The sequence below is a fragment of the Dermacentor albipictus genome, chromosome 10 (genome assembly GCF_038994185.2).
Source record: "Dermacentor albipictus isolate Rhodes 1998 colony chromosome 10, USDA_Dalb.pri_finalv2, whole genome shotgun sequence".
NCBI classification, from domain to species: Eukaryota; Metazoa; Arthropoda; class Arachnida; order Ixodida; family Ixodidae; genus Dermacentor; species Dermacentor albipictus.
Window position 1 is genome coordinate 50,554,819 of NC_091830.1, and position 12,045 is coordinate 50,566,863.

The 12,045-nt window shown below is 47.1% G+C and overlaps 1 protein-coding gene across 3 annotated transcripts in view; it reads right to left on the reverse strand.

The window, feature by feature from the left end:
- The window catches only part of LOC139050435 (excitatory amino acid transporter-like), a 217,440-nt gene that overhangs the window by 10,785 nt on the left and 194,610 nt on the right, over window positions 1-12,045 (reverse strand). For 2 of the 3 annotated variants that reach the window (XM_070526808.1, XM_070526807.1), the window contains 4 exons: window positions 11,140-11,266; window positions 9,739-9,972; window positions 7,614-7,808; window positions 6,697-6,831 (listed from right to left, as the gene is read on the reverse strand). In XM_070526808.1, the coding sequence (XP_070382909.1) occupies window positions 6,697-6,831; window positions 7,614-7,808; window positions 9,739-9,972; window positions 11,140-11,266 (691 nt within the window). Of the gene's footprint in view, window positions 1-6,692; window positions 6,832-7,613; window positions 7,809-9,738; window positions 9,973-11,139; window positions 11,267-12,045 lie in introns of those variants that run through there. The other variant, XM_070526809.1, reaches the window with a different exon arrangement.

Here is a 12,045-nt window from a genome sequence, read left to right on the forward strand (position 1 = left end):
CAAGTGACATGTACTATCAGATTTGACTGAATCATATTCACACATTCCAACCACCCGACCAGGCTCACGAAACCATCAAAATACATCATCGTTTCCGAATTGCGCAAGTTCAGTTGAAAGATTCGTTTCCTTTTAACATAACCATAACTTCGCCATAGCAACTGTAGGTTGCTATGGCGGTTATGGCGGTTATTCTCCACGGTTTATCGCAATCTTCTGAGGAACGCCTTCAACGTTTACTGGCAAGAGGGCTGCGAGTGTGTCTTGGGGTTCCGCAGGCTACCTCGAGTTCTTTAGTAATTGCTGAAGCTCGTCACCCACCATTTCCAGTCATACGAACGGTTGAAACATGCCGACATATTTATCGCATCTTAACCCAACACGAGAATCATCCATTAAACCTCGCGCTTACCGAAAGAAACAAAAGCAAAATTCACGATGTTATTCGAGAACATAAAGCATTATTACCAAGGTTTGAAATATGCAAAGTGGATGTTTGTTACCCTCCCTGGATGTTAACATGTCCTAAAATAGAATTATCGGTTGACGGGATTATATCTAAGAGAGACATGTTCATAGTAGCCGCCCAACAACTGGCACTCTTCCAAATTTACTCCTTATATCCCCAGTACATACACGTTTATACAGATGGTTCGTGTCATAAAAACTCCTCGACTTCAGCATTCGTCATTCCACATTTAGCGCTAGAACAAACATTTAAATTATCCCGAGAGACATCTTCCACCGTGGCAGAACTGTTTGCAATCCTGTGTGCTTTGTGGTTCATAGCATCAAAAGAACATTCGCAAAAATGGGTTATCTTTAGCGATTCGCAAGCCGCTCTCACATTACTACAGAGCAATAAGAAAAATTCTTTGAACACTTTGCTATTGTATGAGACACTCAAAGAACTTACAAAAGCAAGCGCACTGAACCACGTAATTGCATTCCAGTGGATACCTGGGCACTGCAATATTCCTGGAAATACTGCAGCGGACGCAGCTGCGAATCGGGCGCACAATAACGTGGAGACAACCAATCTTCCTCTATTGCGTAGTGAAGTCCGTCTGCTCCTGAGACAGATTTCTTGTCGCCTCAGCAAAACTACCTGGTTTGATCAGCAAACTAAAAACTCTGAGTTATACTTCATAGACCCATGTATAAACTTAACAATGCCGGGAAATCTAAGAGACAACAGAAAATTTGAAACATTGGTACACCGCCTGCGTCTTGGTACTGCATTCACTAAACACTTCCTGTACAGGATAAAACGTGTCTCTAGTCCACAGTGTTCTTGTGGCCATACAGACGAAGATGTGCATCATCTTCTCCTCGAGTGCACTAAATACAATCCACAAAGAAGGGTACTGCAAGCAAATTTGTTGTTATTAGACAGAAGACCTTTCACTCTAAAAAAAATACTTGGCCCATGGCCAACTGCGGGCCTTCAAAAAAGAGCGCTTCTTGCTCTGAAAAAGTTTTTAGAGGATGCCAACATTTTGGGAAAATATTAGGCATCAGCTGATCCGAATGCGCTAAACGAGTAACATAAACGTTGTTCGTGATTCATAATTGGTTTATGAGGCGATCGCAACTTTTATGCAATATGTATAATTCTGTTCTGTACTTGCAGTGCATTACATGTGTTGAGTGTTCTGACTGTTCTAAATATCTGACATTATATATGCGTACGTGGACTGGACTTATGCACAGAACTTTGCGACTCATATACTGTTGGACCGTATATTTTTTTTATTCATCCAGTGTTCTACTGAGTGTTCTACTGAGTGCCATCTTTCGTGTCGCTATTCTCCTTTTTTACGCAAACTTGTTTTCCTTTGCCAAGTGACAAGGAGTAGCCGGTGCCACCATAAAGGCGCCAACCTCTCCTAAAATTTCATCTCAATAAAAAAAAAGCAACTGTAGGTACCTATAAAGTATCCGATTCGAAGCAAAGAGAAAATTATGTTTTTTTTCCTTCCTTGGTATTTTCCACAGCTGACAAATTCACCGAAAGCTAGAGATTTTCCAGCTTTTCCACGAGGATAGAAACCCTGCATGATACACAGCCGGCCACAGAAATGAAGTGCTCCAGAATTGCTGACCTTTTTATACTAGTTGAGGAGCGGGATAGAACACGCTTACTAAACAATAATGTAGAAATATTTAAATTAAAACTAGAATTCGGGGTATTAGGCGCCAAAAGAACGATCTGATCATGAGGCACGCCGTAGTAAGGGCGTTCGGTTTAGTTTTGACCACCTGGAGTTGCTTAACGTGCACCTAAACCAAAGTACCCCCCACGAAGGTTTTTGCACTTCACCCCTATCAGGTGTAGGTATATTGAATGCTGTTATGTTTAGACTCCAGCTGGCACGAGCTATGACGGCGCTAACAAGAGTAATCATATCTCGATGGCAGCTTGGCGTCAAGCTTACCATAGGCCAAGGGTGTTGAAGGCTATATTGGGGCAGTGCCAACAGAGCAGACGTCATTGGACTTCTGCCCGACTGGCTCACACAACTCGAGCATCGTAGGCCCTTGAGGGAAGCAGAGTATCACACTTCGCAGCAGGCCAGTTGTCGGACAATGGTCGCCCATGCCTTGTACACCTTCTTGTCATGACATGGTAAAGTAGTCGCTTTCACATCGAAGCTGATAACGGGACGAGATGGTGCAGAGAAAGTCAGCTCCAAATGGCCACTCGAAACGCCCGTACCAAAGTCCCCTCTTAACGTCCATCTCTAACATCCTTTCCCAGCGTCCACCACAAACGGCCATCCCAACTGTCCACTTCAAACATCGACAAAAATGTATTGATAGAATAGCCGAATGAAATTAATGAGAATGTTTGGTATGTAAGAGGCATCTGTGAAGAACGTTGCAAGCGCCTTGGGTAAATTATGTGGGTTGTGGAAAATTACTGAGGTTCTGCTAATGTGTTTAGGAGCTCTGTACATTAACACCCCGTCGTTTCAGAATTGTCCGGCGTGTTAAAAATGGGTCACTGTAGGGATAAATTTTGCGTGAAGAAAACGTGTTGGAGAAATTTCAAGGTTGCAGGTTCAGAGGGAGCGCCCTATGAAATTAAGTTTGTGCTTACTTCGGCTCTTTTTTCTCTCTGATTTCAGAATGCTGAAAACGGGCGCTATAACATATGGCTATTCCAAAATGCTCATATTCTATTTTATGCAACCAGCCCTCCCCGACCGGTCAAATATGTTTCGGCCCACCGCCACTTCACCTGTCAATCACGCGACGTCACAAAAACCTCAAAAACTCCCCATATTATATGACGTGTACACACCGATTATGCATGATTAGATCGAACAAAAGAAAACAATTGATTATTTCTTATTCTACACCTTTTTCTCGCATTAATGCTCCGGTATTCGTCAGAGGTTCTCGGGCTGCGCCAACTTCGCCAGTCTGTCACGCAACGTCACAAGATCGCCAAGGCTCAGCACGTGAAAGTGACGTCTGCGCACTAAATCTGATTTAATGCGCCGAACAAAACGGAACTTCTTTTTTCCTGAAACTGAATAGCCGGAGACCGTCGTGCTTCAAAAAAATTACCGACGATTACGTTACTTCCTAATGCGAAATTTGAGCGCAGCAAATAAGCTGTTTCACCTTTTCGATAGATTGAGGCAAAGAAATCGAGCAACACATGTATGCGCTATCACAGAATTTTTTTTTATTTTTCACACGTATTCCTTTAACAAAGACTCCACTAACAGTTCTTGACAGTCATGAAGGAAGCTTTGTGGTCGGAGAAATAGACTGATATATGTTCGACTTGGTACACCAATGCTTGATTCTCAAAGACGAGATCTATACAAGTGCCTCGCGAGGTTGTCACAGCCGTGGGACGCGTTACGAGCGAGAGGAACGGGATGTTCTCCCGCATAAGTGTTAGGAAATTGCTGTTTGTCTAACGGCAGCGGCAATTTCGGCTCGGGCGGTGCACATATACAGATCCGCCGCCACCGATCTGGCTCTCTGATTGCCACCGCACAGGGCGAACGGCAGCGGCAATTTCGGCTCGGGCGGTGCACATATACAGATCCGCCGCCGCCGATCTGGCTCTCTGATTGCCACCGCACAGGGGTTGCATTGGAGGAGGAGCGAAGAAAGGAATTAAGTTCGAGCCGGCGCTTTGACAACCGGAGACTCGCAGGAAGAGGGGGGAGGGGGGCGGCGTGTACACCCAGCGGCAAACGATGGGGCAGAAGCGCGCGCAGCAAGCGGACAACACGATAAAGGGAGGAGGGAAGAGATAGCAGCGACTGACTGATGCCGCTGACGCCGATAGTGAGTCAACCCCAGCTGCGGAGTTAGTTTCAGGGACAACGCCGCCGATGCCGACACAAACAATATGATACTCTCGCTTCCGCAGCGCTAAGAACCAGGTCTAGCCGTGGGAAGGTGGTCACGTATTCGTCGACGTGCCAGGGCCTACGTGAAATAACCGGCGCGTCGGCAACTGAAGAGCACCCTATCCGCCACACAAGAACAGGGGGGGGACCCTTTCCTCCTCTTTCTGCATGGCGGCGACGGTGTTCTATGCAGTCACGTTATCTTGACTCTCTAGCGGCGTCAGCGGCATCCAGCGGTATCAGTCGGTCGCTGCTAGCGCTGGGGGGATGAAAGGGGGGCGGAGCTGGTTACGAGGCCGACGACAACGCCGACGACGACGCGAAACCCAGGAACGGACGCCAAAGAGCTGCGCTCTAAAAATAGAAGATGTCTGCCCACCGATCGCTATGGCACTTTCTTTACGGAGCTTCCGGCGAGAATTGATGCATTTGCATATAATAACCATTTTTGCATGGCAGTTATAGAACGTTGTCTAACCTTTTCCGCACGTTTACCACATATCTCTGCCAATTCTTCTTCACTGTGGATCTCTTTTAGCGGCATTTTTACCCTACCGTTGCACTTCGCCACGATTTTCGACCGGACACTGCAAGCTAACTGAGGAGAAGCAGACCAATCGCCGACGCCGGCTCCATCCTCCTTATCCGGTTATCTACTTTCACTGCGTTAGCTCCGCCCCACCGAAACCCTCTTCCCTTCAGCGCGTTCCTCGCCTCTTGTCAGTCGGGTAGACAAGATAAGCCTGCCAAGATTCGCGTTGAAAGCAAGCAAAAGTGACCTCCCATAAAAGGGGAAAGCGTTTGATTGGACGTCAAACAACAGTGCAGGTAACCATCCAATACTTGCGTCGGTAGTTCCGTTTGTTTAAGACCGGAAGATTGGAATAACAGCAGACTAGAAAACTTTTATGTTATATGGCCCAAGTTTAGCCTTTGTGAACTTATAGGCGCATAAAAACGAAAATTTGATGAATATTCGTCTTAGGTTGAACAGGCCAAATAAACTTCTTTAGGTGTTTATAGCTGGATTCCTGCGGGCTTGGTTCTTTTTGCCTTTTACCCAAGTGCTATCGATTTTTCCGTGGGGTGGCGCTGGATGGGGGCGGCGGAGCATATTTAGAGTAGAGCATCCAGTTCCAATGAAAAAAAAATTATTTGTTTAATCGACTGTGCTACTGCCCTCGATTTGAACTGCGCAGACAATTAGTGTCCGCCACACTGGGTCGACTGGACGGTCGATTGAACGCTGCGCGTTTTGAGATGCTCGTACGCCGACACTACGGCTCCCCGTGCCCACCACACATTCATAACTGTTCTTTCGCGTGCACGCGTTGACCAAGTTTTTCATTCCGTTCTCTGTCCTCTTTCTACTTCTCTGTACCGCCGTCACCGATTCAAATACGAAGCCCCGCGTCGGCAGTCACGTGACAGAAGAGGCAGAAAATTTAATGGTATACACTGTAAAATAATTTACACCTTTAAAAGTGAGGGTGTAAATGTGTCTATAACTCCCAATATAAATAACACCCTAAGGATGTGAGTTAAAGGGTGTAAATTTGTCTATAACTCCCTATATAAATAACACCCGAAGGATGTGAGTTATAGACACATTTACACCCTTTTTCACTTTTAAGGGTGCAAATTATTTTACACTGTAGTCGACTAGTCGCTTTTCGAGCGCACTGGAGTCGCGATTAATATTTGGCGTGCGGAAATCTCGCGCTTGGAGCGCATTCATATTATATAATTTTTTTTACAGAGCGCCGTGCTCCAGCTCTCGTGCCCGGTCGTAGATATGCCTGCACTGGCGGAGCGCTAAAACCTACCGCGCGCTCCAAGGTGACGGTCACGTGATGGGCCGATTCGTCCGGCTTTAATCGTGTTTCGCAGTGCTCCCTCCCCTAGTTCTTTCTTTCCTCCGTGTCAGCGGTAGACGCGCGTGCTGTTTTCGGCCACGTTTGTTTTGCAACAGAAGTGCTGACGCGTTTCCGCGTCCGGCCTCCCATTTCTTGAAAAAGCGGCTGAGCGATTGGCGCGGAAACGTTTTCGCTGGCGGCTCCCAACTAGCGCGAGCTGCCCATCGTCGCGATCCAAATCGCACCGAGGCAGAAACCAGCACAGTGTGCTATAAGAATAACATTACTGCGACGTTATGCGCATAATGGAGCTTTGATACATTGCGGTCAGTAAGTACCCTTCCGAACAGGGTTTCGGCCGATTAGTCGACAAAAAATGGTAAAGCGAGACGTCCATAGGCTTTCTCTTTTTGACATTATTCAAATAATTTGTTTTGGTGGAAGGAGTGCGCGATACTCACAGCATCCAGTCGACGGCGACGATCATGGAGATGTCCTCCGTGGGCAAACCCACAGACGTGAGCACCAGCAGCATGGTAACGAGACCCGCGCTCGGCACGCTGGCTGCTCCAATACTGGCAGCCGTGGCCGTCAAACTGCAGAACGAATGGGCGTGCAAAGCGAGCTGAACAATTCAATTCTGCTCACACTTTTTTTTTTACTTCGGTTGCTACGCTGCGTAGCGCCAGAATGAAATTAAATGTAAGCACATGGGGCCCAAGTTGACAAGTTGACAACCCAAAGTACACTTTCGCAGACTGTCTTTGTCCCCAGGGAACGCCCAAAGCAGGTGGCGGGCATCCGCTGTAGAGGCAGGATGCGGAGCATTTCGGACACGGGACATTCTGGTTGACCCCAAGAGCAAGTGATTGCTGGTGTAAGGGCCATCCCGGCCCGAAGTCTCGGGAGAGGCACGCACATTCTTACTGCCGAAGAACGTACGTGCCTGATCTAGGCAGTGACTGAGAATGGGCTTTCGTTGTTCCTTTACGGTTGCACCCGCAAGAATTCGTTCATCTTATCCACCCAATCGAAGGGGATCGATAAGTTCAACGCGTTAGAACAGTAAACCAGTAGAAACACAACGCTAGAAAAAACAATTGTGACGAAGACAAAACGGTTGCTGTGCCATTTTTTTTTCGCTGACAGTATACGTGGTAGGCGCTCCCTTCAGCTTGCGCTTTTAGATAGCACGATTCGAAGCGTCAGTCCAGGATACCCGCAGACAGGTTTTTTTCGCAGCTTTTACTTTTCTTCTAGTCACACAAATTAAACGATCTACACGATTTGCAACAGTCCCAGCGAGGATCGATCTACACGATTTACGTCCGCTATTCCAAGAAGCGGGACAATGCCCGTGGCCAATCTCCGCGCTCACCTGACGGCGATGACCTCGCCGATAGAGAGGTTGATGCCGTTCATCTGTGCAATGAAGAGGGCGGCGACGGCTTCGTAGAGCGCCGTGCCGTCCATGTTGACGGTTGCGCCGACGGGCAGCACGAACCGGGTCACCCGCTTGTCGATGTGGAGGTTCTCTTCCAGGCACCGGAATGTCACCGGAAGCGTGGCCGCACTGTTCGCGGGCAACGCGCAAGAAAGAAAAATAATTGGAGGACGCTGCCTTTATGAGAGGATCGCGATAGCATTCAAAGATGCCTGACTGCTTTTTACGCTTTCCGGCAACTGCAACTTACGTAACCGTAATGTTTACCGGGAAACTCTGGCGGCGAAAGCTATGCACGAAGGCGAGCCTTCTGGTAGAAACGCGGCCTCTTGCGTGGGCCGCGATGCGGCGGAGGCGAGCGCCATCTGGAGGTGTCTCAAAAAATTGGGCGCGCCTCTTTATATCCTTCGAGATTCGCGCGCGCCGGCTCGCGCAAATCTCGGAGGCCATGACCCCTCTATAAATGGCAGAAACGATGGAAATATCATCGCACGGTTCTGGAGCGGCTGTTACTCGAATAGATCTTCCTCAAATCCGAGCTGCGGTAGCAGCTTCGTAATGCCGGTTGCTCGTTACATTTTCTGCTTAATGTTTCGACGTATACACGTAGAACGGCTGCCTGAGGTCTTGAAGAACGGCTATTTTGTTGTAGCTATAAAAGTTCGCCCATTTTAAACAGGGAAGAAGTGGGTATAATTTCACTAGTGGCTATATTTCTCACTTTGTTTTTTGAGATTTAGTGGGTAACATAGCAAACGCTTTAATGTTCACTGCGGTGCATGGTGCATTTATTCGTTTTGTATTTGCTATACTTTTTATGGAGCCTCAGCATATTGCCATTATTTTATGTAACAGATAAGGTGCCTATTAGCCGACAAGCCGACAAGTCACCAATTAGTTCGTGGTCCGTTATTTTTCTTCGTAACTCAATGTACCCGTCATATCATATCAATTTAGCTACTTCGTACTTTTGCTTAAGAGGGGTCCCCATAATTAGACTTCCTCCTGTGTCCACCGTGTGAAAGTATGATTTTAATTTACCTGACCAAACACGATTTGAAAAGGTATGACTTCAACGAAACAGCGAAAGCATTGCTGCTTGTTTCTTACATTAAAACAATACTTTTTTTATTTGCCTGTTGAAAAAAATGAAGATGAAAACTTACGTGGTGAGTTAGCATCTTGGTGCGGCATACAGAATTGTTATGTCATCATGGTCTATCACATACACACACACAAAAAAAAGCACTTCAGCAGTGCTTTCCGTTGTCTGTGAGGAGAACATTCTGGGTCAAGTTAATGTCGAATTTCTCCAAAACCGTGCCTGCCAACCAGTGAACCTCAAAATCCGTGAACTCCTACTGAAATGACACCGAAGCAGCGATGTTTCTTTAATGCTTGCCGCGAGTGTACGTGTTTCCAGGGATACAGACACACTATATTATTAAGCATGAGTTAACCTCAGACTGCAGCATACAAGCAGCAACAAACTCGGCAGGGCAAATAGTGGCACGCAACAAACTGCTTAATTTCGGGACACAGTGACTCACTTCCGTGTCTGCTTCAGGGACTTGCCTCTACAAACACGCTCGAAGCATGTGTCCCTATTGCACCTTTTCTTCATGAGAAGACTTCCATCGGAAGGTTTGCGGACCGGCGAGCGGAACCTTTTCACGAACAGAATGTTTTTTTCTTTCATAAAACAAGGTTTTATGGAAATGTGTTACTAAAATGTTTTACAAAAAAGTGTTACGAATTGCTCTTTTTTCTTAGGATCGTAAGATGACCCCACATTCGTAAACATCATAGAAAATACTGGAGTCTTGGCAGGCATATTGAAAGCTGACGGCAAGAACACATCAGCAAACCACCTGCATACAGTCCCGCGTGCACCTGACTTCTCGTCCGGGACGAAGGCTTCAATTGCAATCACTTTCGAGTTTATGTAAAAACAGATTGAAAAAAGAAAGGCAGTGTGCAATAACACGCGCAAAGTGGGTTTCTCAGAAGCACGTGGCAACGACGACTCGCGCTGGCCACGCCAACGCCCCCCACCCACCTCGACGCCGTGCCGAGTGCCGTGATCCACGCCTGGAGCATCCCCCTGAAGAACGTGACCGGGTTCTTTCGGGTGATGAGAAAGTATATGAGCGGCAGCGTTATGCAGGCGTGTATCAGAAGGCCCGCGATCACGGTCAGCATGTAGAGACCCAGCTGCTGCGCCGTCAGCGCCAAGTCCTTGATGGACATGATCTTGCCGATGATCAGCGACATGATGCCGAATGGCGAGTACCTGCACGAGGAGACAGTGAAGTAGCATTGAACTGGGACAGCGATTTGGGCGAGTTTGGTGCAAAGTCCGTGACGGGACTACAATGCAAAGCACCGGAGAGCGGAGAGGCAAACGTGTGGTCAGCAGAATGTGGAACAAGCTCAAGCGCTGACTATACCAACTGAGTTTTATTGGAAAAAGAACACACAGATATCTATATGTCACAACAGATATACTTATCGGCGGGTCTAAGAACCAGCGGCAACATTATAAGAGCACATTCATGGCTAAACACCGCTAACTTCCCGTTTGTCTTTCCACACTGCAGTGGTTGGTGATGAAATCCCGCCATGAGCAAATCACAATATTACAAAGGTTGAAACACAGCTCGATATACGGCTTGAATAACAGCCAGCTACAAACGGGCCGCCTACGAAACCGTCAAGGGTAAATCTAAATTAGGTTTGTTGCAAGAGTAAACGTGGGAGTCGTTGTAAAAATAATTTTAGGAGTGAGCTTGTCAGTCAGTGCTTCGATTTGACTGATGTCGGTTCACTTTTCTGTTTTCAGAAACAGTGGTGGGCATTTCTTTTTCCCCTTCATTGCAGGTTGGTCCACATTTATGGCTAACGGAAGAATTGATGAATGAACGTATGATTGAATGAATCAACTTCGTTTCCACTCAGAAGATTCAAGGGGCACCGTGAGACATAATTTAAAAGTAAATGCGCTGAAATATTTGCCACCTTCTTTACAAATGCGCCAATGACATGACATATTACGATTCTCTATCTTCATGTGTCGCTTGTGGAGCCATAGAAAAAAATAAAAATAATACAAAGAAATGTCTGCTGTCACCCCTCACGGTTAATTCGCCGTCATACACTGATCGTTCGAAATGAGACAAACAACCTCGAGCTATAATTTTCAACCATTCATACCGTTGGGGAAAAGAATGCAAGTGCTATATTGTGGCAATCACAGACAGAGCGTTCTCGCACAAATAATCTCCACAGTACCCAAAACTAGCTATCGGATGTCGTAGCTGATTTTAAGTTGTTAGCGGAGTTCGTCGCGCAGACTTTTCACACCTTCACCAAAGAGCAACAAGGCGCTGCACTTCAGCCATTCTGTGGCTAATTGGAATAAAGAGGAAGAGAGATACTGTGCATATAACAACAAACGTACCACATGACCAGGTAGACGATCTTCATGATGATTTCGTTCAGGCTGCTAAAAAACTGCACCATCAGTTCCGCATCTGGTCCCATCTGGCCCGCTATGATGCCGAAGGCGATACAGAAGACGATGAGCCCTAAAAGAACGTGTATGCGGTTAGCCGATGCTCTCAGCTCGGGAAACATTTTCGACAACTATTTTGTATAAACACTAGAATAGGTAAACGGAACATCCTTATTGGAACCGTCAATGGCACACTATCGTCGTCGTGAATGATTCCACCATGGCCTACTAAATCAGACTTGCAGAATGCAGGTCCAATGCAGAATGCGATGTACATCGACACTGCAAGCACGCATTTCATTCACGTGGGATGACACGAAAGCGCTAGAAGTGTAGAAGAGGACGATAGAAAAAAAAATGGCATTGGCTTAGCTCGGCTATGCCAGGATATATGTAGCGAAAGCTAAGGCATAGTATGGTTAGCCTTGGTTAATCTTGATTGCAAGTCCAGGTTAGTCTGGTTGCCAAGCTATGTTGCGGCGTTTAGCCAGTCGTTCGGCGCGCTGTTGATCTGTTTCCTGGGCAATTCGTTTCCTCTTCATCTCGTTCCGATGTCGATTCCAGGCCTCCTCCTGCTTATCAGAATTGTCGCCGTCCATACTGCCGCCTCAACTGTGGTTGCGGCGCACGCGAGCTCTCCTTTCCAATCCTCCGACATGTTATCAGGCATGCGACGCAGCTGGCGAAGCGAGCGGAGGCAAGTGCAACGACGAGGAACGCGCGTGACGTCATATCAAACGGTGACGGTTGAAAGGCGCGGCGCTGCGCAGAGGCGGAACACCTGTGGCTCGGTGCTACTAGTGGCGCATGCGCAGTAGTGACTAGGGAGTGAGCGAGAGAAAATATCCGCGG